Source organism: Paramormyrops kingsleyae, chromosome 10 (genome assembly GCF_048594095.1).
Source record: "Paramormyrops kingsleyae isolate MSU_618 chromosome 10, PKINGS_0.4, whole genome shotgun sequence".
NCBI classification, from domain to species: Eukaryota; Metazoa; Chordata; class Actinopteri; order Osteoglossiformes; family Mormyridae; genus Paramormyrops; species Paramormyrops kingsleyae.
This window is the reverse complement of record NC_132806.1, coordinates 6,185,283-6,213,150: the sequence shown is the minus strand read 5'-3', so window position 1 is coordinate 6,213,150 and position 27,868 is coordinate 6,185,283. Positions and strand designations below refer to the sequence as shown.

The following is a 27,868-nucleotide window of genomic DNA, read 5'->3' as shown; positions in this document are numbered from 1 at the left end:
CTCGAAATAAAACAGATCCCCTGCCACTAATATGTGATCATATAAATGATTAAGGACTTTGGAGTTTAATACTTCTTTCTTCTGGGGTCTCCCTTTAATATATTTCTTTCTTTTTTTTTGTGTCGTATGGGCCTAAATGGAATAATTGTACCGACCAGTGCAGCACAGAGACTTTTCCAGAGACAGGTGCATGACTGGGCAGGAAGGGTGTCCTTCAGTATATTACTGCGATCGTCCATAAGATCTGTCGACCAGAGACGGGTTCCCCTCAGCTGAATAATTTTACCGGCCGGGCATGAACGGCAGTGATCAAACAGGGGCACTGAGAACCTCGACTGGGGGGCAACTGTTCAGGCAAAAGGGGTGGGTGCTTAGGCACCCTAGCCCCACTTGGTACCTGATACTAACATTTCTTTAATTTATGGTAGGCCTACATTTTTGCAACCCTCCCTGAAATTGTTCTTCGAAGCCACAGGGTGTCATGAAACCCCATGTCACGTGAATTTCTGTCTTACTGTGATCAGGACAGAATGAATGAATCACCCCAGTCATGGAATATTTACAAATTAACATACAGCCATCATTCGATGTCCCTTTGCACAAATTGTTAATGTCTTATGTATCTTAATGTCTACAAATGAAATCTATTCTGGATGTTTACTTAGTAATTCTATAATATATAGGAAGTTTGATCCTCGTTTACCGAGTGAAATCTAGACAGTTCTCCATTTGCATCCCCCCCCACCCCGCCCCGGCCCCTAAACAAGTAATCTGAGCGCACTTCAGGCGACCCTGGCTGAATGACAGACAGCAACATACTTTGCGTTTGCCCGGACCATACGCATGATTGCCTAGCTCATTTTTTATATCGATACTTTTATCTTAGTATTCTGTGTGAAGGGACGCTAAACAGCAGTGGAGATTCGAAGTTGGATATCGGATAATTGGCCGCAATGAAGGCCTTTCATTTGCTGCTGACAACCTACTGTTTATATGGCTTATGCGAAATTGTAGGTAAGTGAAACCGCAGAAGATAACTAGATAAAAACTAGGCTTAATTAACAAACTGCTTGGTTTGATTAGTATGTTATAGACTGAATTAACGCACTTTGATTCAACTTAATAATTATGCTAAGAGATATATTTTGGTCTATACGCTATTTTATCGGCCTTGGAGGTTTGTAACTAAAATGACTCGTATAAGTTGATCCACTTGGCAGACAGTAGTTTCAGTATGACGGCAATATTAGAGCAGTATTTTCCGCGCATGAGATACCAGACGGCCCCACGCAAACTATCAAGATGGACATAATCATTTCGTAATAATTGTGGTAAAATATATATTTTAATCAACATAGTAATTCATAAAAGTTACCATTTTAACTAAATTGACTCGTAAAAAAACGGATCCTCTCAGCAGACAGCAGTTTTAGTGGCTATATGACAGCGATATCAGAGCGGTCGTTTCTCTGCATGAGATACCGGGCGGCCCCAGGAAAACTGGCAAGAGGGGCATCATTTTTCCGCAACCGCTGTTCGTTTGGCACTTTCTTGGAGAAACACAGTCAGTTCCTCAGTCTGCTCAAATCCGCTTGAGTATAATTCAGAGGGTCCCTTCCATTTCCCTGCGTATAACCTCCTCCAGCCTTCCGCATTAGCTTATGAATCGCTCTCTGGGGAAAACATTATATGGCTAGAATTCATATTCAGCACATTTTAATCGATAATTTTCCGCTTTTCATAAAGGTTAAAAACAGTAATTATTTTTGCTTGAGTCGGCAGATTATTTGAAGGAACCCATCGGAGGGGACCGGCGTGCTACTGAAACAGACTGACAAGACGACTAGCTCTCATTTTAACAGCCTGCTAAAAATACCAAATTCCCCCTTACTAATAGTAACGTGAAGTTTAAAAAGATTTTCATTAGCACATATATTAAATCAATATAAAGTATACCCATTGCTTTATTTGATAAACACATTCCTTTTAGCCTATGTATTATACTATATAATATTTTACGGAGGGCGGGATATCCCGTGAAGGACTTAAAACCTTCCCCTAATATTTAGTGGTTTAACATTAAATGCGGTGACAGCAGCCAGTGGGGATACTGGCGTCATAGCGCACGTGCGCGTTGCTGCTTTGCGATGTACTCGGAGCCGCTAATGGGAGTGTCGCGCGCGCTGATCGCCGTCATTTGTACCTGTCACGCGAGATCCCGCTAAGGCACCAGCAGAGAAGAAAATGCCAGCATCCATTCTAGTAACTTTAAGGTTGGAAATATTTTGCTGACATCATTCATTTCCCGCTTTCATGGTCTTTTATTTGATTGCTGTCAGACACTGCATTAATATGCACTCTAGTTCTGTTGGTGAAGGGTAAAATCTCATTCACTTTAAAAACACCCATACAATTTATGTGCTATTTACATTACTATTTTTCCACGTTATCATTGCGATATTATTTGAGTATGCTATTAGGCGCCTACAATATTTTTGCACGTATTGAGTCGATATCTTATTTTGCAGTTCTGCTTTGGGGCCTGTCTTACTAGTTTAATATATTGAAACTAGTTTAATCTCTCAAACGAGATGCATTATGTACACATAAATCGAAACAATAAGCACAAACACAACGTTATAGCTGTTTTAAAATGTTTCCGTGGCTTTGGGGAAACACGTGATGAATACGCGTCTCTCCTTAATCGCATCGCTGAGTATATTGAACAATACGCATTTGAATGGTTGAATGGGTTTGTCCTTAAGGAACCCGTTGAGAAAAACTACTCTTTTCTGAAATGGATGCCGCAGGTGCCTCGGATGCTGAGAATGCTCTGATGAAAACGGTGCTTGGTAACTACAACCCGAAAGTGCGTCCGGCGAAGAAGATGACGGACAGAGTGTTAGTGAGGGTGGGCATGACCCTCGCTTCCTTCGTGGGCCTGGTAAGAGCAGTCCCACGTTTGGCTTCTTGCTACATCTCCCTTCTTCTTCATCTCCAACTTTATTTTTGCGTGCCTTATTTAACGGATATCTTACTTGCAAATGGCATTTCACCTAATTTCTTTTTGAGCTACTTTCTTGGGGGAGGGGTGGGGGGTGCACCTAGCACATATCCATTGACTATGGTACTGGTTGTCCTGCTGCGTGAGGAGCTCACAATGACCTGACAGTCCCACAGTGGATGAGAACACTCTAGACATTATCACATCCAACCCGTGATCCCACAGACTCCTGACCATTTAGTTTCCTAATGACAGTGCTTGACTTCATTATTTCATGCTTTGGTCCACACCTTTATCCAGCTCCACTTTATATATATATATATATATACACACACACACACACACACACACACACACACACATACATTGTCTTGGAATTTGCTTAGTCTTGATTTGGTCAGAATCCTAGTTTGTCCTTAGGAGGATGCTTTCCATTGTGCTAGAACCTTCAGAGGTTCTGGGTGATCTTACCATGGGCCGCAGTTGATGCTGGTGGACCAGTTGTGCTGAAGGGGAGCTGGGAAAATGGGCTGAAAAAGACACCCCAAGTGGGGAGATAGTCCCCCTCTCCCCATTTTGTGCTGTTATTGACATGAAAGTCACATCATTGCCCCCTTGTTGATAGACCAGTTCCCTTCCGGGTTGCTGAAGGTCAGCTGTGGACTGCAAACCCAACACCAGCCCCCCCCCCATCCACTCCGAGCCCCTTCTTCTGACCAGAGCAGCTGTCCCACTTAATTTCACCCCGAGTTTTAAATAGAATCGCCCGGCAGCCGGTCTCCACGCGGAGCTGTCCTGTTTCAGCTGCCCCCCCCAGCACTTCTCAGGTTTCCTCCAGTCTGAAACGCCCCCAAGGCCTGGGAACTGAGGCTGCCTCCTTCGTGGAGGCGTCCGTGTCCGTGGGCTTTCCTGGCATCACCTATTCCTGTCCGTAACACGGTAAACAGAGCAGATAGCTAGTGACGGCAGAGGGCCACAATGAGGCGTGCAGAAATAGAGCTCTGTAAATAACGATAAATAGATTGCCGCAAATAACTATGGAAGATCATATAAATGGAGTACAGGGTGGTAGGGAGCATGTTTGTAGCACTTTAGCATGTGAGATATATGTCACTGTGAATTTCTGTTTACAGTTTTAGAGTAGGCCATTGTACTAGTTGGTGGAGTTGCTGTAGTCCAGTCATAGGGGTGTAAGTTTTTAAATGAACCGCTGCTGTTATTCTCACATTTACACCTTTGTTGGGGGGTGGGGGCATTGATCCCTACCCTCAAATGTGTCATTCCACTCTGTGGGTGGGTTACAAAAAGTGTGAAACTATACGTTCCCCAACAGTGAGTGAGACTAAGTGCAGTTCTGGGACTGAATGACATTCTGTTGTCCGCAGAACATGAAAAATGAGGAGATGATCACCACCGTGCACATGTACCTGGTGAGTTTATGCTTGGCTTGCACAATACTGGTGCCCTGTGTTGCTACCCTCTCCATCCATGACATTCTGCCACGTCCACCTTTCCTGCAGGAGTGGGTGGACTACCGGTTTTCCTGGAATCCTGCAGACCATGATGGCATAAACGTTTTAAGGATCCCTGCAGGGAAGGTGTGGCTCCCTGACATTGTCCTGATCAACAAGTGAGCGCCACTGTTTTGTGCTTGTGTATGACTGACCGTATAAGCGCAGGCAGGTGCTCAGCCCCAGTAAAATGCAGATAAAATTAGCAGTAATATTTAAATCCAGGTGAAGGTGTCAATGTATGACCTTGCTTTTCTAGCCTTCCAGAAAATGGGGCTCAGACCCCCATGCCTCACAGGCCTGCCTTCATTACAGTTGAGCTCTTAGTCTTTTTTTATTTGATTGATATAGTGCTACAAAAATTCATTATTATGATAATCGATTGATCATGTGATCAAGTGGTCAATGAATCAATTACTTGGGCCAAAACACAGTGTCTACAGAAAAATTACTTGGAAAAAAAAGAGGTATTTTTAAGTCGCAGTTGTAATGAAATCTTTACATGGTGTGGATCTCTTTTTAAAGTGAAAAAGTGGCATGGAAACAAAGATCCTCTATCTCCACCATATTAAGCTTGTTAACGATTATACTTTATTAGAGGTCGACCGATATTGAATTTTACCGATACCGATAGCTAGGTTGGTCCGTACTTGCCGATAACCGATTAATTAACCGATAGTTTTTAAAATGGATACTGGATAAAAAAAAAAAAAAACTAAATTAAAACACAACACTACATGTAAAATAGTACTAAACTTTATTACAAAAACCAAACAAAAAAACAGTACTGAATCATGAAAATGTGCTATATGAAATAAATATGAATATATTAATAAATATTGAGGTAAATTAAAGACATGCTTTCAAACTGAAAGAAAAAGTAACACTCCAAATAAATAAAAAAAAAGTTACATACAAAATGAATAATAATAATAATTATATAATTATATAATATTATAATTATATATAATATTAATTATATAAATGTATATTATATGTGTAGTCTCCCACTATATTTGCTTCTATTTTGAAAACTTTTTTCTCTCTCCATAGGCAGAGGTTGACCAAACTGTTTGTGTAATCTGTTAACAACGCTCATTATATACCCGTCTTTTTAGGCAAGAACCAGATAATGAGTGTCACGTCATGAAATGGTTTTAATACGAAGGGAGCTGTATTATGTGATAACAAATTTAATAAAAACATCGTAAGTTAGGCCTATAATAGTAATGATTTCATTTCAAACAACAAATATATTACTGTATATAGAGAAGGTGAGCAAAGTATCAACAGAGCTTTTTGAAACTCCGAATCAGTAAAACACTGCGTCGCAAAAAGATTCACTGTTTCGAAGCGCTCCAGTCGGATCCCCCCATCCCCCCGGCAAATCGCACCCTGTGCCTGAAGATAAAAAGAACTGAAATCGAATGCATTCCTGATGGTAACAATCATGACATTAAACATTTGGGTCGGACTTGCCTGTATTTTTGCCACATTATTTTAACCGCTTGATGTAGGCTACTGCTAATGTTAGCGTCCTCTCAGCCTTGTCGACAAACATACTGCTGTTCTTTCTCCAATGCAGAATCTAATCAACAAATGAATTACTTTATATTGAGATGAAAACATGTACTGTAGTGTACTGTATACTGTACATACCTTTTCGCTGTCTGTGTTTTAAACGTGCATTTGAAGTGTCAGCGTTGTCCGTGCACCGCGCTCTCTCCAGGCAGCTTGCGCTCTCTTTGCAACTAACAGTATCACGTGTCAAAACAAAAGCATGTGCTTTACAGCGATTTTCGCCTATAGAGGCGGCTCTTGCCATAGATATATATGTTGGCTCTCGCACTGTATAAGGACAACGGACCGTTCTCAGCCGCTTCAGCTCTGACGCAACCCGGAAAAACTATCGGCGTGGATTTTTGCCGATAACCGATAGTTCCGGGAATCAACTATCGGTGACGATTAATCGGCAAAACCGATACATCGGTCGACCTCTATACTTTATACCATGGTATATGGTGTTTTGCTGGTATTTTCAAAAGCAGTGGTATATATACGCCACACCTTTATTGTCTGTTAAAGGAATAGTTCTGTCATTGCTTGATATTTAGATGAATTAATTAATTACTTGGCCATAACTGTTGAAGAATTTAATGGATGCAAATGATAGCTTAGGTAAATCATAGTTCAATATTATTTTGATTTTGTTTGTTAAAGATACTAAGCCGAATTAAGTGAGCATATTTCATGAACAGAACCATGCCAGTAGCAGTTTTCTAACAAGAAATATCATTGCAAGTCCTCACTTTAACATGATTTAAAATGATTTGAGTCGACAGGTCAATTTTTAAAAAGCTGTTTTTTTAAAGTGTTCAGCTAGATTAAAGAGAGCTGCTTCCCCAGCAGCCTGTGAGGACGGCAGCTAAATACGGGACTTCAAGAACGTCTCAGCTATACCTTCAGTCTTCTGCTTTCCCTTTAGTTGTTGTTCTTTCCAGCAGACTAATATTAGATTATAATTTCTCATTTTTTGCTCCGTGAAATAACCAGTTATCTCGTTGCCCTGGGCTCTGGGAAAAAAAGTGCTGTTCTTGTTCTGGGAAGTGGAGGTGAATTGTACAGTCACTGTGTAGCTATTGGTTAAACCCGTGGGTGTCGCTGGACCCCTCTTACTAGGGCATGTGCCCCAGTGTTCATATGCTGCCCCAGGAAAATCTCACGTTCAGCTTAATGTAACACGTACAGGTAATGGGGGGTTGTGGCCTGTACCATAGTAGAACTTTATGTCTAGTAACGTCCCTGGTTAAACCTATAAGTGCACCCCCCCTCCGCCCTTTGGTCACAGTACAGGGCTGAGAGTCTCTCATTTACCGTGGAGTAAATATACCCAGTGTACCCAATCCATCACTGCCTGGCAGCCAATTAAACAGCCAGGCTCCCTAGTCCAGCTCCTTCGGCTCAGACCGGGCCAGACCATTGCTGCGGGCTCACCGTCGCGTGGTTCATCGACGCACCTCATGCTCCTTCAAAACTGGCACAGACAGATGGTTCCCAGACAACACCCTCCAGTCCAGGAATGCAGGCTGACACTGTGTGTGTGTTTGTGTGTGTGTGTGTGTGGGGGGGGGGGTGGTTATGTGGAATGGTGCAAGTGCACAGCAGTTCATGTCACATTCACTTTGTGTGTGTGACGCTATCTGTGCTATGCTTACCAATGGTAATTCTGCACCACACATCTCGCTGCAACTGCCAGTCACCTGTAGTACAGTAACTATCGTATATGTACATTGTGTTTTAGCACAGGATATTGATAAGATATATATTAGCATTACAAGTGTATGGACTGTATCCAAGGCATTGATAAGACGCAGGACTGTATTATAGAGCCATGTAATATATTCCTTCCCAGCAGCACCTCAGCAACTGTCATTGAAGAGGCTCTCCAAAAGCATAGACCTTGCATCTGTGCCATTCAGTGATAGAGTGCCCTGGTGAAATGAACAGAGAGACGAACCAGCCAGGCGATCTCAGCTTCCTGTTAAACTGCGGCCCTGTTACTCAGCCAGGCACTTCTCAGGAAGTGAGGGGGAGGAGGGGGGAATCAGGCCTTCAGTCTTCCATGTGGATCATGTGATCTGCAGCCTGAAAGGAGGCTGGAGTACTGGGGAGCTGGAAGACCTTCCTGATATAGGTGGAGTCATCGCAGCCAAGCCTGACAGACGACTATGGGAGGAAAGATGGGATAAATCAAAAATGGGCTATTCTCTGGGAAATTAACAATATGAGCTGAAATAACAATGAGGCCTGTCTCTGCAGTATCTGTGGGCAGCCTCTGTCACGGCAATGATGTGCTGGATTTCTCCCCACAGTAATAGGAGGCCATATCTCCCTGACTCCTTAGGAGGGGCTGTATCTTGTGCCACTGTTAAAATGAATTCTCTCTCTTCAATGTAATGAATGGCAGTATCTTATTCCCTGGGTAACAATAACATGTCTCTCTCTGCAGTAAAGGTGGACAGTATGTCTATCTACAATGAGATTGAATCTCATAACAATGAGCAATATTTTTTTATGGTGACACAATGCTGTATATCTTTCCATGGCTCTCCGATCCCTCTCTATAGTGAAACTGGACCGGTTCCTCTCTGCAGTGGTAGTGGACGGCACCTCACCTTGTCCTAACTAAGGCCTTCTTCTCTTGCTACAGTAATGATGGGGTATTTGATGTGGCCCTTCATGTCCACGTTCAAGCCTACAGCAATGGAAGGGTCATCTGGACACCTCCAGCCCTTTATCGTAGCTCATGTGGGGTCAAGGTAAGGTTCATCAACAGTGTAGTAGCACCTAAAACTGAGTTTACAAATCCTGTGTAGTGAAAAGCTGTTGTATCCTGAGAATGGTCACCGAATCAACGTTTCAAAGAGGAGGACTGAGAGCAAGAATGTGCTACAGCAGACATCAGACTTATGTCCATCGACAGCTATGGTCTTTATATCATTCCATTTGCGTTGAAAGCTTCTCATTTTGTTGATCTCTCTTGCTGCCATCCCCAGGTGGCGTACTTCCCATTTGACTGGCAGAACTGCTCCATGGTGTTCCACTCTTACACGTACGATGCCTCGGAACTCGACCTGCAGCACTCGCTCGATGAGAAAGGCCAAGAGATCCGTGAGATTGTGTATGACCAAGGCTTCAGTGGTAAGGGGCTTGTGCTGGAATACAGTGGGATGGGGAGTGAGATTATGAAGCAGGAAGGGGGATGGAAGATTGGAAGCACGGTTGGGGTGAACATTTTATGCCTGCTGCTGTTTCTGTACAGTTGTGCATTTCATAGATAAACTTTGATTTGATTTGATGGGACAGGTTAAAATAAGAGTATTAGGTGTCCTGTAATGGATCAAGGTTATTGGAGTTTCAGAAAAAACACTGAGGACTTGACCTCGGTGTCCCTAGTGGTAGGTATGGGCATGACCTCCATCATGTTTCATGTTTATTTTCAGTTTCGCTTTGGCTTGTGTTCTCCAGAGAGTGGCGAGTGGCACATCAGACACAAGCCGTCCAGGAAGAATATACGAGAGGACAATTACGAGGACATCACCTTCTACTTGATCATCGAGAGGAAGCCGCGATACTATGTCTTGAATATCATTATTCCCTGCATCCTCATCACCATCATCGCCATCTTCAACTTCTACCTGCCCCCAGATGCAGGTCAGGATCACTCAGTCAATTAATCATCCAGATCACTATTAACACGTTATTATTGTCCTTGAACCATGTAAAAGGGGCAAGGTGTGTACAGTCATTCATTTGGTAAATCAATTTCACACTTGGTCATGGCGTGTGGCTTTATTTGCTGTACAAGCTTGCTTGCACAGCAATAAATGGGCCTGGCTATCCTCGACTACACTGAATTTACTGTAATTTAAAGGCAGAATGGAAGGGAAAAGACCTCCGCTTATGTGTTGTTGTCAGCCAAAGGTTCAGTTTTTCAGTTTCTACTGTGGGCAATGGGTTCTGGTCCCTTGTTGTTTAAGTCCCACTGTATGGTTAAAAAATCCGTGGCCATTAAATAGGAAGGGACGTATGATACCAAGCATGCGACGCACCCCTATAAAGCACGTCTTCATCATAGCACCAGTGGTCAGCCACGCTGAGGAAGGCATTTCAGTTATGCTCCATTTAATGCTGAGAATCTCATCGCTTGCTGAGGCCCTAGGGGCTGAGTCTCACAAACTGTGGATTGCAGAAAGCACCCCCCCAGTAGCTGGCATGGAGTCACTTTGCAGGGGACTATGGAGATGGCCCCCACATAACACTGTCATGTCTTTGTCACAATGTCACACTGCAGCATGGCTTTGGATCGAATGTCATTTTAAAGGGCTGCATTCTGCTTACAGGAGCAGAGCAGCTTGTTCCATCCTGGATTCTGAGTTTGAATCTGGGTCCAATTCCATATGTGTGTTCTCCCTGTGCTTGTGTGGATTAAATCTGGCCAATTCCCCACAGCCCAAAGACATACAACTTGTGTAAACCCTGGAAGGGATGCTGGCTAGGGGAGAAAACCCTGAATATAAATCTGTAGCCCGGGGACAGGCAATAGGCGGAGTCCAACAGACCGGACCACTGGCAGTCCCCTGCAGCTTGAACCAGTGTGAAGGTTGTCGTGAGTTTCTCATGCCACCGGAAACTACCCTGGTAGATCGAAGACGGTGGGAGTGAGGACTGCGCACCCACACCCTCATCTAAAATAACTCCCTAATGCAATCTCCTTGCTCCGCTCATCCCCCTAACCCACAAAAGCCCTGTTGCCGAAATGGAATGATGATAGGCACAGGCCAAGGATGCAGCTGGGAGTGCCTAGTCAAACCATGCACACAGGTGGCAATGGAGTGATGGTCGTTGTGGTTGCAGGATGGAGCAGCGCATCACCTCTGCAGCTTTCATTGCATCTGAGCAGCCCCGCACTGCTCACCTCTGACATCGAAGGACCTGGAAAAGGTGGTCCAAAAATTGTCTGCTCTCTCAACTCCAGGCGACCAACCGCAGCCGTCGGAGCATCCCTCATTGCAGTTGAAACAGAAAGAAAATACAGTAACACGTAGCCACGTGGAATGTTTGCACCCTCTTGGACATGTCAGAACCAACAAACAGGCCTCGCCGGAGAACAGCACTTGTAGCCCTTGAGCTTGCAAAGTATAATATTGACATTGCAGTGCTCAGTGAGACCAGGCTGCATGGAGAGGATTCCCTTACAGAGGTCGGTTCAGACTACACATTCTTCTGGAAAGGGGTTCGTAAAGGTATGTGCATTAACCATGGCATGGGATTTGCCATAAAGACCCAATTACTTCAACATATCCCTGAGTCCCCTGTAGGCATTAGCAAATGGCTAATGACATGGCGCATTCCTCTTACAAAGAAACACTTTGTCACCCTTATCAGTGCCTATCCACCAACACTGAGTGCTGATTTTAACGTCAAAGAAGACTTCTACAGAAGCCTCGATGCTGCCATCCAGAAAACCCCAGTCACGGACAAACTTCTAATTATAGGTGACTTTAATGCCAGAGTGGGAACAGAACATCATGTCTGGAATAAGATCATAGGCCAGCATGGGGTGGGAAAAATGAATAGCATCGGCTTCTCTCCCTCTATGCGGAACACCAACTGGTCATCACGAATACCATCTTCCAGATGAAAGATAGGCTCAAAACCAACTGGCAGCACCCTAGATCAAGACACTGGCATCTACTGGATTACATCATTGTCCTTCAAAAGGACAGACAGGATGTTCTTATTATCAGAGTTATGCGTGGGGCTGAATGCTGGACCAACCACTGTATGTCAGGAACAAAATTCGCCTAGTTATTCCACCCTGTAGTCCTAAGAGGACCCCAAACAAAAGACTCGACTATGCAGCGTTAAGCAGTCCCACCACCACCTCCACAGGCTCCTTGCATGCAAACTTACAGAACTGAAGGAGGAAGCCAATGACTGGTCAGCCCTCTCTGCAGTTATCCACTCTGCAGCTTCAGAAGTCCTTGGCACAAGTAGGAAACATAGCAAAGACTGGTTTGATAGCAACTCCACTCAAATCCAGTCACTCCTACGAGAAAAATATAATGCACACAAAGCTCTCCTGTCCAATCTGGGATCCTCCATCCTGAACTCAGTCTTCTCCAAGGCTAAAGCTACAACCCAACAGGCTTTATGGACCATGGAAGACACCTGGTGGTTGCAGAAAGCGGAAGAAATACAACACTTTGCTGACTGCAATGATATCCATTAAACCTTGCCATTTAAGCCTTATACAGTCCTAGAAGGCAGATTTACGTCCCTGTTCGATCTGCAGATGGAAACTGCCTTTATAAAAACCGTAAAGATATTCTTCAGTGTTGGGCAAATCATTTTGAGACAATTTTGAACTGCACCCATCAAGCTGACCTATGCATCCTTGACAAGCTGCCAGACCTAGCGCAAATGTTACATCTGTTCTCATGGGGGGACTCCAATCAGAGTCCTTCAGGGTAAGTTGGGGTGAAGCAAGGCTGTGTCCTAGCGCCAGTGCTGTTCAACCTCCTCCTGGCAGCAATTACAGGTCTATTCCATTATGCCACGAAACACGAAGATGGTATTCACCTGGAATATCGCCTTGATGGTAGCCTGTTTAACATCCACAGGCTTCAGGCACAAACAAAGACAAAACCTTGTGTGATACATGAGCTCCAGTTTGCTGACGACTGCGCTGTCGTGGCGCATAGTCCAAACTCCATGCAGCATGCACTAGATACCATCTCCAGTCTGTATCAATCATTTGGTCTTCAGGTCAATATCAAGAAAACTGAGATTATGGCATTTCCACTTTGTTTTATGGGGCAGAAACGTGGACCCCATACAGGCGTCATATAAACAGTTTGGAAATGTTTCATATTAGGTGCCTGCAAAAAATTCTCAATCTGTCTTGGGAAGACCGAGTCCCTCATATGGACATTCTATCATCAAGTAATACCACCTGTATGGAAGCAACTCTGGCAAACAAGCATCTGCACTGGGTTAGCCACATCATTTGTATGCCTGGCCATCAACTTCCCCGCCAAACTCTTTATGGGCAGCTGTATAACTCTAAGCGGGTTGCTGGCGGCCAAAAAGCCCCAAAGGTAGACAGTATTGAACCCTCTTTCACTGCTTGTGAAAACTTCCTGTACATTTTTATTGGGAAGGTCACCTCTACCAGGGCTCTTATAGCTCCTGTTGCTTATGATCCTTCGGTATCTGGTTCCTGCTCTGCTGTCTTTGACAGTTTTGAGCCAGTAACTTTGACTTCCTTACAGGAGATTATTGATCATCTAAATCCTGCAAGTTCTCCTAAAGATCTTGTTCCCCCATGACTATTTAAAGAGATTTTCCCCACTGTGGGGCCTTGGGTTCTTAAACTGGTAAATAGTAGTTTATCTTCGGGTGTAGTCCAGTTCTCCAGCCTCTTATTAAAAAACCCACTCTTGACCCTGCAGTTCTTAATCATTACAGGCCTATCTCTAAACTGCCTTTTTTTGCAAATATTCTTGAAAAGATAGTTTACAATCGACTAATGGCCTTTCTGGAAGAGCAAAATATTTTAGAGGTTCTTCAATCTGGTTTTAAGTCTTTAAATAGTACCGAATCAGCCCTTTTAAAAGTTTTTAATGACATATTTTTATCTACAGACTCTGGAGACTGTGTACTTGTAGACTTTACTGCGGCTTTTGATACAGTGGATCATGCTATTTTACTCTCCCCTTTGGAGCAGTGGGTGGGCATCAAGGGTTTAGCTCTGGAGTGGTTTAAGTCATATTTGGTGGACCGAACTTTCTGTGTCAGCTTGGGTAACCATGTGTCCTCCTCTGCTCCCCTCCTGTGTGGGGTCCCACAGGGCTCAGTTTTAGGTCCCTTGCTTTTTCTTTTATATCTGCTCCCACTTGGATCCATACTTAGGAAGCATGACATATCTTTTCATTGCTACGCAGACAACTGCCAGATCTATGTACCAGATCTATGTGCCTTTAAAGAAGAAAGACTCTCATTCTATATCGACATTACTAAAGTGTCTTGAAGACATTAAGGCCTGGCTGTCTCATAATTTTTCAAAATGTAATGATAATAAGACAGAGGTGATGGTTTTTTGTAGCTCCACTGAGACCCCCAACCTAGACTTAGGCTCTTTGGCACAATATATTAAGCCAATTGTCAGTAATCTGAGGGTCAAGGTAGATGCTGACCTTAAATTTGACTGCCAAATCAGAGCTGTGGTCAAATCTAGCTTTTTTGAGTTGAGACAGTTGGCTAAAATAAGGCCAACTCTGTCTAAGCAGCATTTTGAGACTGTAATCCATAACTTTATTCCCACTCGGCTCGATTACTGCAATTCACTTTACGTAGGAGTAGGTGCATCTCATATTACTCAGCTTCAAAGGGTGCAAAATGCTGCTGCGTGCCTTCTGACAGGCACACGGAAATATGAGCACATTTTGCATGTTTTATCAATGCTCCATTGGTTGCCTGTACATTTTAGGATTCATTTTAAAATTCTTTTATTTGCTTTTAAAGCTCTTAATGGTCTTGCCCCTCCCTACAGTACCTCTTTGAGCTGTTACACCCTTACATACCCTGCCAGTCTCTCAGGTGAACTGGCCAGCTGCTCCTGTGTGCCAATAACTAAGCGTAAGCATAAAGGGGACCGCGCTTTCGCTGCTGCAGCTCCTACAATGTGAAATGATCTTCCCTTGCATGGTAGACAGGCTGTCTGTTTTTAAATCCCGCCTGAAAATCCATCTCTGTCACGACCGGCTCGTCCGATCCTCGTGTGTGCCACGCCCCCCTCGTTACCTCATGTTACTTCCGGATTGTAATCACCTGTTGCTTGTTAAGTTCAGCCTGTCTTGTGTATTTAGTCCACGTCTAAGTCAGTATCCCCCAGATCTGTCATTGTGTACTGTGAGTCGTTGTGCCTCCCCGTTTGTCAGTATTTACGGGTCCACTCGCCTGCTTCTCCGCTCACCCGCTTGCCAGCGTAACAATCTCTTTTCATTGGCCTTCGACCCCTTGTGAGATGTTGATTTTAGTTTATTTTATTTGATGGTATATCATCTTATTTTGTATATGTGCTTATTTTAAGAACTGTTATTTACTTAATTTTATTTCTTCATTCTCTGTACAGCACTTTGGTCCTGTGTGGACCAAGTGCTTTATAAATAAAGTTGGTATGGTATGGTATCCAGGCAACCGAAAAAATGAATAGCATTTTTCTTCAAAAAAGAACAGAAAAACACACCAAATGGCACCAATGGGTGGCTGACACTGTCCTAAAATCAGGACGTGTCTGCTCGATCTTCGAGCGAGTGTGTGGTTCCCAAATCGGCCTCCACAGTCATATGAAGTGGCACCAACGCCAAAACCATTGTTTCCTCCCCCTCACAATCCTACCCCCCACACCCCAGAGCAAGTGTTGTCATCGGATATGATGGATAGCTAAGAAGTGCAGTCATGTATATATTACATTGTGGGGACAATTGGTCTGCAAAATGCAATAAAACCTATTATATTGATGTTGCGGGGACCATTCAAAGGAAATTCAATTTTTCAAAAAAATTTGTGACTGCAATCAAAAAACTAACAATGACAAAAGTCTTCTATTTTGTTTAGTTATTTTAGGTTTGGCCTGGGTAAGGGTTAAGGTTGTCATTGCTGTGATTAGGGTTATGTCCATAGAAATGAATGGACGGTCTTTACATAGATATGAATACAAAATGAATAAATTGTGGGGACCAAATTTAACGGTAATGTAATGCTTGGGATAGGCCTGCTTTCCTGTATGTGTGTGTTTCTGATGGTCTGTGTGTCTCTGAAGGTGAGAAGGTGGGCCTCTCCATCAACGTCCTGCTCACCTTAACCGTCTTTCTGCTCCTGCTGGCGGACAAAGTTCCCGAGACCTCCCTGGCCGTCCCCATCATCGTCAACTACTTGATGTTCACCATGGTTCTGGTCGCCTTCTCGGTCATCCTCAGCGTGGTGGTGCTCAACCTCCACCACCGCTCGCCCAGCACTCACCAGATGCCCCTGTGGGTGCGCAAGGTTGGTGCTTAACCCAGCGATGCCTGGCAGCTCTTAATGATCTTTAGCCTTTAATGGAAAGAAGGCAATTGTGTTCCAGGTTTTTGTTATTAAGCTGGTGGCCATACTAATGATCTGATTATAAAGAAGTGTGTGTGTGTGTAGTCCAGATATACCTTAGGTTACGGGGACCAAATGTCCCTACAATGTGATGAATACCCGTTTTTTTTTTTATCTCAGTGTCCTGGTCCTCATAAGGAAAACTCTTTTCTAATAATCCTTGACTATAACCAAAAAACTAAAAATGCAAAAAACTCTTGTATTATGGTTAGGGCTGGGTCCGGGTTAAGGTCGTCATAGTGAGCATTAACATTTTTCCCATATAAATGAATGGTGAGTCCCCACAACGATATGATTACAGGTCTCTCTCTCTGGATTTCATTTAGCATCAAATGGTCCAATATACAGATGGATCCGATGACTTGAATGGGTAGGTGAATGGTATTTCCTAACAAGCAGCTTCGTAAAACTTAAGTGGGGAAACCTAATATTCCTACTAGATGATAAGCTCTCTCCCTCTCTCTCTCTCTCTCTCTCCCTCTTTCTCTCTCTCTCTCTCTGTATGTGTGTGTGAATTATTTATGAACATGGAGGACCTGTTTTTCATAGGGTAGTGGCAAACCACAAGGAATTAGATAAGAAATGTAATTTCCATCTGTTCCCAGTATCATGAAAAGCAGAAACAAGGCTAGATGCTGGATTTATATGTTTTGTTTTTTAATGAGAATTGTGTGATGTAGTAAATAAATGCATTATATAGAGGATATGTCTAGTTAGAATGACCTAACTTACAGCATTGAATCAGAATACCATTAGATAAACAATAAAGTATTTCCTGGACAGTATTATATAACTAGTTTCACACATAGGAGTTCAAAAGTGAGTTACATTTAACTGAGCTCTCAATGTTCCAGTAGAGAACTTACAACAATTCCTGAAAACATTTTCTGATCCAATGAAAAGTAGTGCCCATTAGATGATTGTGTGATGATAGAGAATTTAGCCAATCACAGAACAGCACACTCTTAGTCAGTCTTCGGCCCTCATTGCTCCTGATGCAGAGCAGGGCTGAAACCATTTTGCCACACAAAAGATGGTGGAGGGGACAAACGTAATGCTTATCATCTAGTAGAAGTATTAGGTTTCCCCACTTAAGTTTTACGAAGCTGCGTGTTAGGAAATACCATTCACCTACCCATTCAAGTCATCGGATCAGTCTGTATATTGGACTATTTGATGCTAAATGAAATCCAGAGCTAACGTTAAAGGTATTCTCTGAAGAGAAGTACAGGAATTTACTTTATATGAGGAGCCCAATGCAGAGGAATTAACCTGCAGAAATGAGTTTGCCCTCCATTTCATTGTAGGACTATTACACCCTTGGTTGTGGAGGCGGCATTTTCGGTTTTTCTGTGCCTTGCCATCGGCTGCCCTGTATCATGCACAGATAGAATCCCACCCGTGGGATTAGTGTTAGTATTTTAATGAAACTGGTCCTGGAGAGTCCCTGAAGAGAGGCTCCGTCCCTGTCTGTCCCTCTGAGTCTGGGTAGCAGGCAGAACACAGAGCCATGCTTAGGGGTTCCCTGTACTCATGGGAGGCGGCACCGTTTGGCCGCCCATCAGTGTTCCCAAAGCAGGCAGAAGCACGGCTGCCTGGAGCAGGACCCTCATTTCCTCTCCAGCTCCTCCCACTCCTTCCGGGATCTCTCCCACCAGTGTCACAGCTGGCCCCCCTTATTCCCATCGCACTCGTCGGGGAGACCGGTGCCGGCTGTGCAGCTACAGTAGCACTGAATCTGGGCTCTGATGAGCCAGTGGGTAGATATCTGGCAAACTCAGCCTGTGCCATCTGCTGCATTCCATTACATACTAATCATATTGTTTATGTTGCCTTTTCTTACCAGTTCAAATTATCATTGTATTCTCTGGATGCCGGGAATACATATGGTTTTTGGACTTTGTTGCCATTGCCACCACAAGTGTTTTGCTTGTTAAGACAATAACTTGAAAACCGTTTGATGGATCTTTTTTAAACTTTGCATTGTATGGGTGACAAACTGGAACCGATTAAATGACAGATCACCCCAAAACTGAAGCACTGTCACTTATTAGCAGCAAAGGTAAGGGTGAAAGCAGATGACGTTTGCCCTTGTGAATGTGAAAGGTTAAAATGTAGTTGATGGATCTTACTGCTGCTTCACAAAAACATTATATGGATGAATAGCTGCACGTGGTTTCATTTCAGACAAATTGCCCCAAAAATGAAGCAGCAGCGCTGTGTCGCATCAAAGGAAGTAAACAGCTGCTATAAAAGACACCTGGTTAAGTGAACATCCAGCCACTTATCCTATTCAGGGTTGTGGGGGTCCGGAGTCTATCCCAAAGGCTACGGGCACAAGACAGGGAACAACCGGGATGGGGCACCAACCCATCACAGGACACACTCACACACCATTCACTCACACAAGCACACCTATGGGCAATATGACAACGCCAATCAGCCTCAACATGTTTTTGGACTGTGGGGGGAATCCGGAGTTTAGTGAACATAGTAGCTTTAAAAGTATTTTACAGATCTTTTTCAAAGCCAGCAGACACATCATAGGGGTGACAAAGTTTGAGACAAAATTGATGCAGAGCTGCATAGTGATAGCAAAAAAGGGTTTCAGATATTTGATCCTGTTAGTGCGTTAACTCAAAAAGTTTTTGACAGATCTTTTTCAGCCTTTGGAAACGCATTGTGAAGGTGAAGGTGGAATTGAACAAATTTTGAAACAAATCAAACCAAAACTGAAGCAGCGCCACATGGTGATAGCAAAGAGAAGGGCAGCTCAGTCAATCTTATCAGCATGATAATCAAAAAAAATTTTTTTTTCAAATGTTGCAGGCTTATTGTATGGGTGAAGCTGTGGACCTCAAATTTTTAGAGAAATTTGCACCAAAATTGAAACAGCAGCACTTCGTGGGAGCAAACAGAAGGAAAAGCTTATTAGAGGCTTATCCATCTGAACAGGATAACTCTGATTTCATTAGTCTATTCGATCTTTGATGGATCTTATGACCTCTTCACAAAACATTATATACATGGAAATCAATACCTGACGATCTTCCACATAATAGACCCCAAATCAACCCAAAATGGGAACTGCAGGACAGAGGGCAGCAGAGTGCGGAAACAGAGGCTGCATCTTGCAAACACAGCCATCTGGCATCTAAATGTATTCCATGTATATTTTTGCAAACTTCCCAGAAACATTGTACAGGTCAATGATTCTCAAACTGTGGGGCATGAGATGATTTTCTGAATATTCTAAAACTGATAACACTTTACTTGACGGGGCACAAGTACTTAGTAATAACTCAGTTACTACTGAAGTACAAATTATGAACAAGTCATGAACAAATATAGTCACTACTAGATAAAAGATGTCATGATTCATTAATGATGAACAAATGTTCTTCATTACTTGTTCCTTCAGTAGTTCCTTAGTGGTTTGTTCAGTGGTTCACAAAGGCTTACAGAATTAACAGATAAAATAACAAATGCAAATTTGTTACTACTTGTGATAAAACTGATTGAGAAAATATGCATCACAATTCATTAATGATGAATTAACATGAGATCAGTATGTAACTAAGACTTAGTTTGTGGTTAATACATGAGTAATAGTATAATCATTATTTGTGGCCCATCAAGTAAAGTGTCACCAATAAACTATATATTTCTTTTTATGGTCGCTAGCCTCCCAACTTGGCAACTTTAGCAGTAGCTGTCTGTTTGGCTGTTGGAAAAATGCATTATAGGGAACTTGGTGAAATTTATCATGGGGTAATTTAATTGTGTCACTTTTTTGGGAAAGGTGGGGAGAGTGGTGGCCAAACCACCCCCCATAAGTCACACAAAGTGCTCCGGGGGTGCCAGAGAAATTGCCCGACCCTGTAATTGGACCCCAAGCTTCACTCTCGTGCGTGTAAGTCTGAAAAAAAAAGAGTGATTAACCACATTTAGAACGTGAGTTCAGCCAGGCAAGATGAAGTCAGTGGTTTGCCAGTGTTCCTTGTTGCTTTGTGTGCAAAGCACTCAAAAATATTTGTCTGGTAGCTATCTCTTCACTTTCTGTACCCGCTTCTCCAATGTAGAGTTGTAGGGGAGCCTATCTCGGACACTACGGGCACAAGGCAGGGAACCAGCCCATTGCAGGGTACACACACTATTCACACACATGTTGGTAACTCCATTTCAGCATGTTTTTGAATTGTGGAGGGAAACCCCACAGCAGCACAGGGGAGAACATGCAAACTGCACCTGCATGGAGCCGGGGTGGACACTTCAACCCACTGTGCTAAGCACTGTGTCACCATGCCTTCCATGCTTGTAGCTACATTCCATGTACACACTGTAAATAAGAAGTTCATTTTTGATCCAGTTTTTTTTTGATTATGCTAAAGGAACATATCACTGTAGTGTTAATAATGGTCAGTATTACAGATTTGTGCTGCATTATGAAGGTATTCAAAATAAATTATAGATGAAACCTTCACAGAGCATTCATCATGAATGAGAGACGTGGGTATAATGTGTTACTGTATGTGAATGATATTTATGTGTGTCCATAGTACTTCATTAATATTACAATGAAATGTAAGAACAGTTGTTAGGGTTTATGAATATGGGCTTCATAGAAAGTGTTACCAAAATATTTATTTTGTAATTTATTTATTGTAAGCTTCTAAATAAATGGATATAAAAACACTCAAAAATGCGCTGGAGTTCAACTAGAAATAACAACAAAACACAGCTTTCTATTTATTCGGGTGACAATTATTTGATAATTTTGTGATATCTATTCACAAAAGTATGTATTTGCATGTTTGATGTCATGCTCCATCAAAACGGTTGAAATCGATCACGTTAGTGTAATTGGAACACCTCCTACTTGTAAACACAATGTCGTGCTACAACATTGGTTTGTTGTTTGCTAAAATGCCAACTCAGTTAAATTCTCAAATTTCACCAGCCATAGCGTATATAGGCAGAAAAATGATAGCGAAAAATATTCAGCATTAGACTCTAAAGCCGTCTGTTATGTCTGTGTTTATTCAGTGGATCATAAACTAAACAGTGCTATTTATTTCAATTCTTTTCAGATGTTATAAAGTAATTATGTATATTATATATATATATATATATATATATATATATATATATTGCCAAAATTAAGCATATTCATTTCTGCCTGACACTTTCCATGCATGTATTCCTTTACAATACTAAGCCATAGAAAGATCCCCAATGAACCTCCCTGCATTCCCACGTCATAGAGTCTCTGATCTCAACATTTATGAGACTAAAAATTGAGAAATTTCAACAGGCACAAGTAGTTTTTCCTCAGAAGATGGATGATATCATGGCTGTGTCAGCATTTACACATCAAATTATGACATATCTGTGTAGCCCACAATGTCCTGAAAACAAAACCATAAAGTATATGTGGCTAACCCATGTACATACTGTGTAATAAGCCTAAAACCAAAGGGATTTAAAAACGCTCAAAAACAGAGTTCAAAGGGTTAACACAGTATTGTGAATGGGTGTCCTGCATCCTGCTTCAAACATCATGATTCAAAGTTCAAATGCAACCAATAAGGTGTGTTATTTGAAAAAAATGTTACATTTGTACAAAAGCATTTATATTGAAATTTCATGGTCCAAATTATACTGTGACAAATTTTAGGCCATACTGCCTAGCCCCAAGATGGTGCCTATGCTCCACATTTTATAGAGAATTGTGTTATGTAGCCTGTTTCTGATCTTGACTTTATCTAGTTCTGCCTTGGTCTTGGTCTTGTCTCGGTCTTAATACACTCTGGTCTTGGTAATGACTTGGTCTCGGTTTAGGTGGTCTTGACTTGATCACTAGTTTGTGTTAGTTTGTGTTGTGTACAGCAAAGCAACAATGTACAGCTGTGTAACTTGCTTATTAAGATAAAAGGCAAATTTATAAAGAATTAACTACCTGATATGGAGGAATGGTAATAGATGAATGGTAATTAAATGACCACAAAGTGTAGTTTTGTCCATTAAAATGGGACAGCAGAATAAATTTGAATTGGGACCCATATTATGCATTGTTATAAAGATATGGGCTGAGATGTGCATGCATATTTTGGTTATTACCATAAGCAGTATTACATATTAGATGACCATAACGCCTGATTTCCAACACAGATTTGGTTTAAACTTTGTATGAACACGTGCCAGGTCTAGCAGAATAAGGCCAAGTTGTGCACCATTACAAAGATGTGAGCAAATAAATTTACTACCGTAAAACTCATAATATTCGCTCACTCCAGCTTCTGCTTTTGTGGTCACAAACAAAATATGAAATTTAATTACATTGAAAATTAATTTGAGAGCACAGAAAAGTAAACAGTATGCACATTTTAGGGATTACATGAATACAGTGTAGTATTTCAAAGGAATGTTAAACTAAATTGTGCACACACTTTAATGCATCATGCCCACCAATTTTTAGACACATAAAAATATGAAGAATATAAATGACATTTTAATATATGAACATTAAGAAATACACAAGGAAATACAGGTAACCACCTAACTAGTGGGGAAAAGATTATGCAAACTGGAATGTAACTGGAATATGCAATAAATGAATAGTTGTAGTTCCAGAGTTCCATGTCACAACTTGGACTAATCAGGTAAACACAACAGATTGGCTTTCACATTTCCGGTGGATCTATATTTCTAGCAATTGTACAGCTTGGTGAGTGTGTGAGGAGTAGGGGTTATATTGGGGGAAGCAGGTGACGGGGCTGTCTGGGGAATATGATGCTGTCATTTCCAGCAGCCCCCCTGTCTCAGAGTGCTGTATGCTGTCATTAGCATGTGTGTAGCTATGTATTAGTGAATGTTTGTGTTAGCATCGAAATTATGTGGTGTATGGCTATGAAAGTCACCTTCTGCCTGTTTACATTTCTATAACCATACATTCCTTCTTCGGGGCCTGGTGCTACTTCACAATGGAGTAAAACAGATGAGTGATCTTCACTTGTTGATGATATATAAGATTCAGTGTCAAAAAATGTAGAGAGCTTTTAAAAATCAGGCGCTCTTGACAGCCTAGAAGAGAGTAGAGATGTTTGTATTGTTTGCTTTAGATTGCTGGCCTTTGTACACTGTGAACTTGTCATTTGTTGCTGTCTTTTCTACACTGTGAGCTTGTCGTTTGTGACTCTTGTGTTGTGAGATTTGTGTTTTTTCCTCTCTTACCCTGGGGTATAAACAATTACTGGGCTGACATCGCACTTGCCTGGAGTCTGCATTGTCTATGACTGCTGCCGTGACAACCGGGTAGTTCTGTACTCATCCTCTACACCTCTTTCCTAGATCTTCATCCATATACTCCCTTCATACCTGGGGCTTCTCCGACCAAAACCTGAGCCCCCCCTCGCCCTGGAGAATCACCCAAAACGGGAGACACCCATGGCCATCAGCAGGGCTGCCGACGAGTACTTCATCCGCAAGCCCAACACCTTCTTCCTCTTGCCCAAACCCAATAGGTGAGTCGAGGGCTTTTGAAGGGATCTCATAAACATGAAGTGGTGACTTGGCTTCCTTTGTCTCAGAACCACTTTAAATAGCAGAAGAGCTTGCAGCTAAGTTGACATTAGGGGAGAAACTTTGGCATTAACCAGCTCACGCCCCCAAACCTCCTACGTGCACCTCATGTCATACTTTTTGAGTATGGAGTGGGACACTGCCTCCTCGGTCGCTTCCTAAATCTATGCAGTGCTGAATGCTTTCGGGTGCCAAACCCTGAGATAAGTTTGAAGTGAGCAAGCTCATGATTGGTCACTTAGCATCAACTTACTTTGCTCTTTTTACAGAGACGTGTTCTGATCAGCTCAGAATAATTAATTTATTTTTAACTTGTCTAAAATAGTTCTTCGCTGGTACCATGCTATGTGAACATTTATGAAATCAGTACTCAGTCACACAGTCTCTAGAAAGACCTGACTTCTTGTACAGTAAGTGACCAAATGATAGGAGCTGGATCTGTATTTTCCATTTACAGTATCACTGCGATGGGTTGCCACTCCATCATGGGTTGTTCCCTACCTTGCTCCCATAGCCTCCGGGATAGACTCTGGACTACATGAATAGGAAGAGCGGTTGCTGAAAATGGATGTATTATTTAGAAGATGCTTCTATCCAAAGTGACATAGAGTTGAGAAGGCAGGGTCAGACAGTCCCTGGAGCAACTGGGGCCCAATGATGACATCACTCTCCCAATCATGTGGTTTTAACCGGCGAACCTTCGAATCACATGCAATCCTAAACTACAGAGTCTACACTTCCCCATGCATAGCGCCTTCATTTAACATGTCAAGAAGTTGACTTTAAGTTATCATTGGAGTCTCAGTAAATTTAACACCAGATCTGGTCGCTGATGTCTGTTTAGCACAAAAAAATGGGTGCTAATAGCTGATCCAAGCAATCTGATAATGAAGCAGTCCCCCACTTCCAATCACCAAGTGCCTTGACAGCTCAAGTTTAGCATATCTCCAGGCTAGTCACTGTCATCTACCGACTAGAGGATTCAGGATTTCAGGCAGATGTAGAGAGGACCCAAGGAGAAATGACCATATGAGCGGCACCTATTTTCCTTATTGCTATGGTTTGCCTTGAGGGAATCTCTGCCCTTCAGGAGACACTGGGTCTGGTGCTTTTCGTTTAGACACTGGCAGCTTTATCTTGAGTTTTCATATTGTTCTGCAGTCATCCTGTTAGTGCCATTTCCACCATATCGATCATATCGTCACAGTTCTGCGGGATTTGTTTTGAATAAGACTCAGCTCTGCAGTTGTCTTCTCAAGATGCTGGGATTAAAGTGTCAGGTAGGCTAAATATAACTAACTGTTCTGCAGGTGTATAGGTTCCCCGGTGACATAATAAGCACAATGTCAATCTGAGAACCAAACCTAGAAATTAGACTAATTTTCTAAACTCCTTGGCATTTTAATTGGTTCATTTGTTGGGTTTGTACCCAAATCACATCATTCCTTAATGCAGAATTGGCACATTGACCAGTCAAAATGTACATTCCATGCCTGTTGTTTGTTCAGTCTCATCAAACATCACATAATGATTTAATTCCACAAATGTCTTGTTCATCTTGAGAATACAGCTGCAGCAACATTCCTTACTTGTACATAGAACAGTAGGTGAAGGGCTTTTAGGACAGTCTGTGGGCTTAGTCTGTGCAAAATGTAACACCATGCTGCCCTCTAGGGGAAGATGGAAGTGCTGAAATTTGTAATAAAACAGATGCTAGGTTCCCCACCCAGAAAAAAGCATCTGTTACCGTAGCCATTTTAGGATTAAATATCACGGTTAATTAGGATAGACTCATTGCATGGCTGCAAGGCTGGTGTTAGGCTTCATACTTTTCACCCATCCAAAGGGATCTTTAACGTGAGCTATCCGTATCTTAGAAGATCTCACTATGTGCTCGGCACGCTCATGCATTTCCCAGCTTCAGTCAGAATATATACCGAATACTGTATGGTGTGCCAGGTGCTGCCCAAATTGCGTTAGTTTGTATGTGATCCTGATCCTGAAAGTCCTGATTGGTTGTTCTGTGTATTATCCTCCCTTAAGTGACCAGTCCAGCGCTTCACCCATGTTATACATTATGCGTTCGGCATATCGTTCCTTTTACAGGGTATCCATTTTTCTGTGGCTAACTGTGCGTGACACATCGCCCGTCTCGCGTCACTGGTCTGAAACGGAGCCACCATAGTAACGTAGCTCTTTTCCTTGACGTCCCAGTGGGCTGGCTGGCTGCGCTCTCTGCCTCGGCATTGCTGCGGGGACCCCGGCACTCCCATGGTGCTTATCATGGCTGTATGTTAATTTGGTTTCCACAGATGGACTGATATGAATGAGGCCGCAGACAGAGAGACCACCCCGTGCTCAGAGGCAGCTCTCATGTCATTGGTGCCTTATCTCCAGCTCTGCTTGTCCTTGCCTTTGCTAAATTCCCAGTGTCTCCGGTAATGGAACTGGGTCACCTGACTTAAAGCAAAATAGCTTTCTGGTATCTGGAGCAAGCAAACAGAAGACCCACATCTCCAGCTGGCAGACCACTTCCTCTATGTCTAACATCCTGTTTGTAACCCATACAGGACTGTACACTGAACTGTTACCATAGCTTATCCAGGACCCTATAACATTCCAGCGCCTTGGCTTTTCATTGTTGCATTATGTCATTTTTCATCCCTTGGTTCCTGTACAAATTAATTAGGTAAGTAGTGAGGCCATCAGTACTTCAGTATACCCAAATTATTACAATATTTTACTACAACAAAAATGTACATGGTCCTTTGAGTAAAAAGCTCTTTAAGATCGATGAGTAGGCAAATATACCCCTTTATTAGTTTGGCTGACATGTTTATTAGGATATGTGTGGTAAAAATATGCTCAGAGGTGCGATGACTTGGTAGGAAGCCAGTATGACTTTTATTCCAGACATTGTCATTTGTAGGGGGTATTCGGAAGCGGCAGAAAACCAGCAGTCCCTCTGGAGTCAATGTGCCCACCTGCTTGTCGCTTTCTTTCTGGATTTCGTCCCTGCCTGCTGAAACCCCCCCTCCCTTATCTTCCACCCCCCTACCCTTTTTTCTGCTTCTCTGCCGTGATGGGAAAATGATCCCCTCTGGGATGTGGTTGCTAGGCCTTGGTGCAGAGCCGGTCCCTTCTGCTTCATATATTCTCAGTTTTTTTTCTTCGCCTGCTTCCACTACCAAGAGAGTTTCTTCCAGTTAAGATTGACTTTGACCAGTATGCCACAAACTTTTGTTTGTAGTGGGGTTGTTTTTAGCTGTGTTTGACTGATTAAATAAGCTATATTTCTTCTCTTCCCTCTGGGCTGTACTAGGTACCAGTCGGAGGGTTTGTGCACCGACCTGCGCAAGTTCATTGATGGCCCCAGCAGCTACCTCACCCTTCCCCCTGACCTCAAGTCAGCCATCGATGCTATTGTCTACATCGCCGAGCAGCTACAAGCTCTAAAGGACCATGAAGCAGTAAGGAATTGTTTCATTGCATTGTTCTCATTTCATTGCATGCTGGTACCACTGAGCTGAAACTGGTGCCCACTCCCTTTCTTTGTGGCCCAGTTAAAAGAGGACTGGCAGTACGTGGCCATGGTGGTGGACCGGCTGTTCCTCTGGATCTTCGTCATCTTCACCACCATTGGCACCCTGGGCATCTTTGCTGACGCCAGCTTCAACTACACCCCAACGGACCCTTTCATCAACCCATACCCTTGAACCACCTCTACAAAACTCTGACCACCCTCCCTCCTTACCTTGGCGGTTACCAAGATGCACTTTCTAAAGTGAGCTGCATCAGTTTCTCAAGAAGAATGCATCTTCTTCTGAGCTTCAGCCGTGTCTTAGCATTCGTACGTGTCTACTTGTATGTTTCAAGTTATTCCAGTTAGTTTTGTGCATCTTTCTAGATGGTGTTTTTCAAACATAATATTACCCACTGTATGGTATTTCTGTCATATTTTATTACAAATTATGCATGCACTTTCTTGTGATTTTCTGCAAATATCATCCGATATATAAATAAAAGATGTTTTTTATTTCAAAGGTGTTTGGTCTAAATG

The 27,868-nt window shown here is 42.7% G+C and overlaps 1 protein-coding gene across 2 annotated transcripts; it reads left to right on the top strand.

Annotated features, from left to right (window-relative positions):
• The first annotated feature begins 766 nt into the window (after positions 1-766).
• Positions 767-27,851, top strand: chrnb1 (cholinergic receptor, nicotinic, beta 1 (muscle)). 2 transcript variants are annotated; one of them, XM_023843412.2, is made up of 11 exons: positions 767-1,014; positions 2,811-2,944; positions 4,390-4,434; positions 4,525-4,634; positions 8,726-8,834; positions 9,072-9,216; positions 9,544-9,729; positions 15,905-16,128; positions 23,578-23,750; positions 27,131-27,278; positions 27,372-27,851. In XM_023843412.2, the coding sequence occupies exons 1-11, from the start codon at positions 954-956 to the stop codon at positions 27,522-27,524; spliced, it is 1,488 nt and encodes a 495-aa protein (XP_023699180.1). In that variant the 5' UTR covers positions 767-953; the 3' UTR covers positions 27,525-27,851. The 2 variants fall into 2 exon arrangements, with proteins under 2 accessions (XP_023699180.1, XP_023699181.1); XM_023843413.2 differs by lacking the exon at positions 767-1,014 and adding an exon at positions 2,149-2,273.
• Positions 27,852-27,868: the final 17 nt, after the last annotated feature.

What these genes read in the sequence shown, in the direction of transcription:
- chrnb1 (XM_023843412.2), top strand. Translation starts at nt 954, where the DNA reads ATGAAGGCCTTTCATTTGCTGCTGACAACCTACTGTTTATATGGCTTA. An exon ending in TCGCTTCCTTCGTGGGCCTG is followed by an intron (nt 2,945 to 4,389) that starts GTAAGAGCAGTC and finishes TGTTGTCCGCAG; the next exon opens with AACATGAAAAATGAGGAGAT. An exon ending in CTCTTGCCCAAACCCAATAG is followed by an intron (nt 23,751 to 27,130) that starts GTGAGTCGAGGG and finishes GGGCTGTACTAG; the next exon opens with GTACCAGTCGGAGGGTTTGT.